We start from the raw sequence: 1773 nt of genomic DNA on the forward strand, positions 1-1773 counted from the left end.
CACACACACACACACACACACACACACAGACTGAGGAAAAACACACCACAGCACACAGAGTATTTTCTTTGAAATGTTTTGTATTATACAGCAAATTATGATATCGCAACAACAAAGCCAATCCAAATGACGGCAACAGAAAACAAATCAACACAATTCTTACGATGCACAAATTTAAACACACTTAAGAGAACCTAATTGCATCACTCATATTCCTGATTCCATGATAACTGTCTATGATGATACAAATTGAATTGTTCATTTATTTCCTATTGGTCAAATCATCTCTCTGTTATCTGAGACTAATTAAGCCTCTCATAACCAGTCTGTGTCTGAGGCAATATTGAAGCATTAGCAGAGGTCCCCATAATTCGCTTGCTTTGAAACAAAAGTTCTCATTGAATTCGGAAGTGAATTATTAATATCATATTAAGCGAATGTATTTTGTGCATCAGTAGCACTGATGAAAAATTGATGGCGCCTTCCAGCTTTCAAGTTGCCCATCCCTGGTCTGGTCCGTACAATACATTAACCCACCCCAAACGCTACCCGAAACACTTCCCCAAACTCTCAACCAACCATACCCAAACATTAACTACAACCATTCCTACAACACTCGCCCTTAATCTCCTCTGTACTTTGTTCTCGTTAAACAGCTTTCAAGGTTCACATCAAGGTTAGTGATTTCACAAGCTCATTAGACCTGAAACTATGCAGCTTATACACACTCCCTCGTCATCGCCTTGGTCAATAGGGAGCAGTATAATGGAGACATTGAGAAAGATACAAAGAAAACCGTCACAACGGACTCAGTAAACTGCAGTAGTGTTAGCTGAGGATAAAGAATATGTGCCTATGAGTATTGTTATATTCTCTGTCTCAAGGTTTCGCTTGGTTACACCACGACTGTCGATGATGCTTGTTAGCCTGTCTACGGCATTTTAAATTTTGTGTAGCTAATGTTGACTTGTCAGCATGCATCACCTTGCACCATAGTGAACAAAAAGGTGCAAAAATCAGACCAGGCCTCTTCGCAGTACTCCCGAGCCAACTTCCGGTTCTCAGGGATGCACGACTTCACTGAGGTAATGGGCAGAGCCTCTTTGGTCCGAAGTCTGAAGTGAGCCTCCGGAGGTGCACGCCTGCACACCGCTGCTCTAACAGGCGCGCCGCCCACCTGGCACAAAGCCCCGTGCCTCCGGAGCGCCCGACCTATCTGCTTCCAGTACAGTTTGGCATCGGCGGTGTAGCCGGGGCATGAGGAGGGCGTGGCGGTGTACTCACAGATAGAAGCGGACCCCCGGTCAGCGCAGGTGACCACCAGGGTGATGTCGTGGCCCTCACCCGCCGCAGCCCAGCTACACCCACGTTTGTCCCTCCCCCGAAAAGGACGCAAGGGCACCATTTTTGCACCCTTGTGTCCATTCATGTCGTCTCTTTGGCCACTGCTCACCACCGCCAGTTGCTGGTAGAGGCACGCCAAAAACAGCAGTCGGATCATGTTGGAGACCAACAGCATCAATACTACCCAGAAGATGACTGAGAAACAACAGAAGTGGGAATAAGTCACACACGTGCAAGTCATCATTCTCAAGTCTTAACCCTCAAGTTTCAAGCAAGTACCAAGTTAGTGTGGCAAAAATCAAGCAACTCAAGTCAAGGTCACACTAAAATTTCATGCAATTCATGATTTAGATTCAGCAAGTCAGAGTCGAGTCACACCATCGTGTTCAGTCAAAACATATATTTGCACATTATTCACCGAAATTATGA

The 1773-nt window shown here is 45.3% G+C and overlaps 1 protein-coding gene across 1 annotated transcript; it reads right to left on the reverse strand.

Annotated features, from left to right (window-relative positions):
* Positions 1–984: 984 nt before the first annotated feature.
* LOC109509807 (fibroblast growth factor-binding protein 1-like) lies at positions 985–1519 on the reverse strand (the record flags this gene model as incomplete). The annotated part of the gene is made up of 1 exon (XM_019859659.1): positions 985–1519. A coding segment is annotated over exon 1 (535 nt), but the record flags the coding sequence as incomplete, so codon positions are not given.
* Positions 1520–1773: the final 254 nt, after the last annotated feature.

Source organism: Hippocampus comes, unplaced genomic scaffold, assembly GCF_001891065.2.
Source record: "Hippocampus comes isolate QL1 unplaced genomic scaffold, H_comes_QL1_v1.1 C17009823, whole genome shotgun sequence".
NCBI lineage: Eukaryota > Metazoa > Chordata > Actinopteri > Syngnathiformes > Syngnathidae > Hippocampus > Hippocampus comes.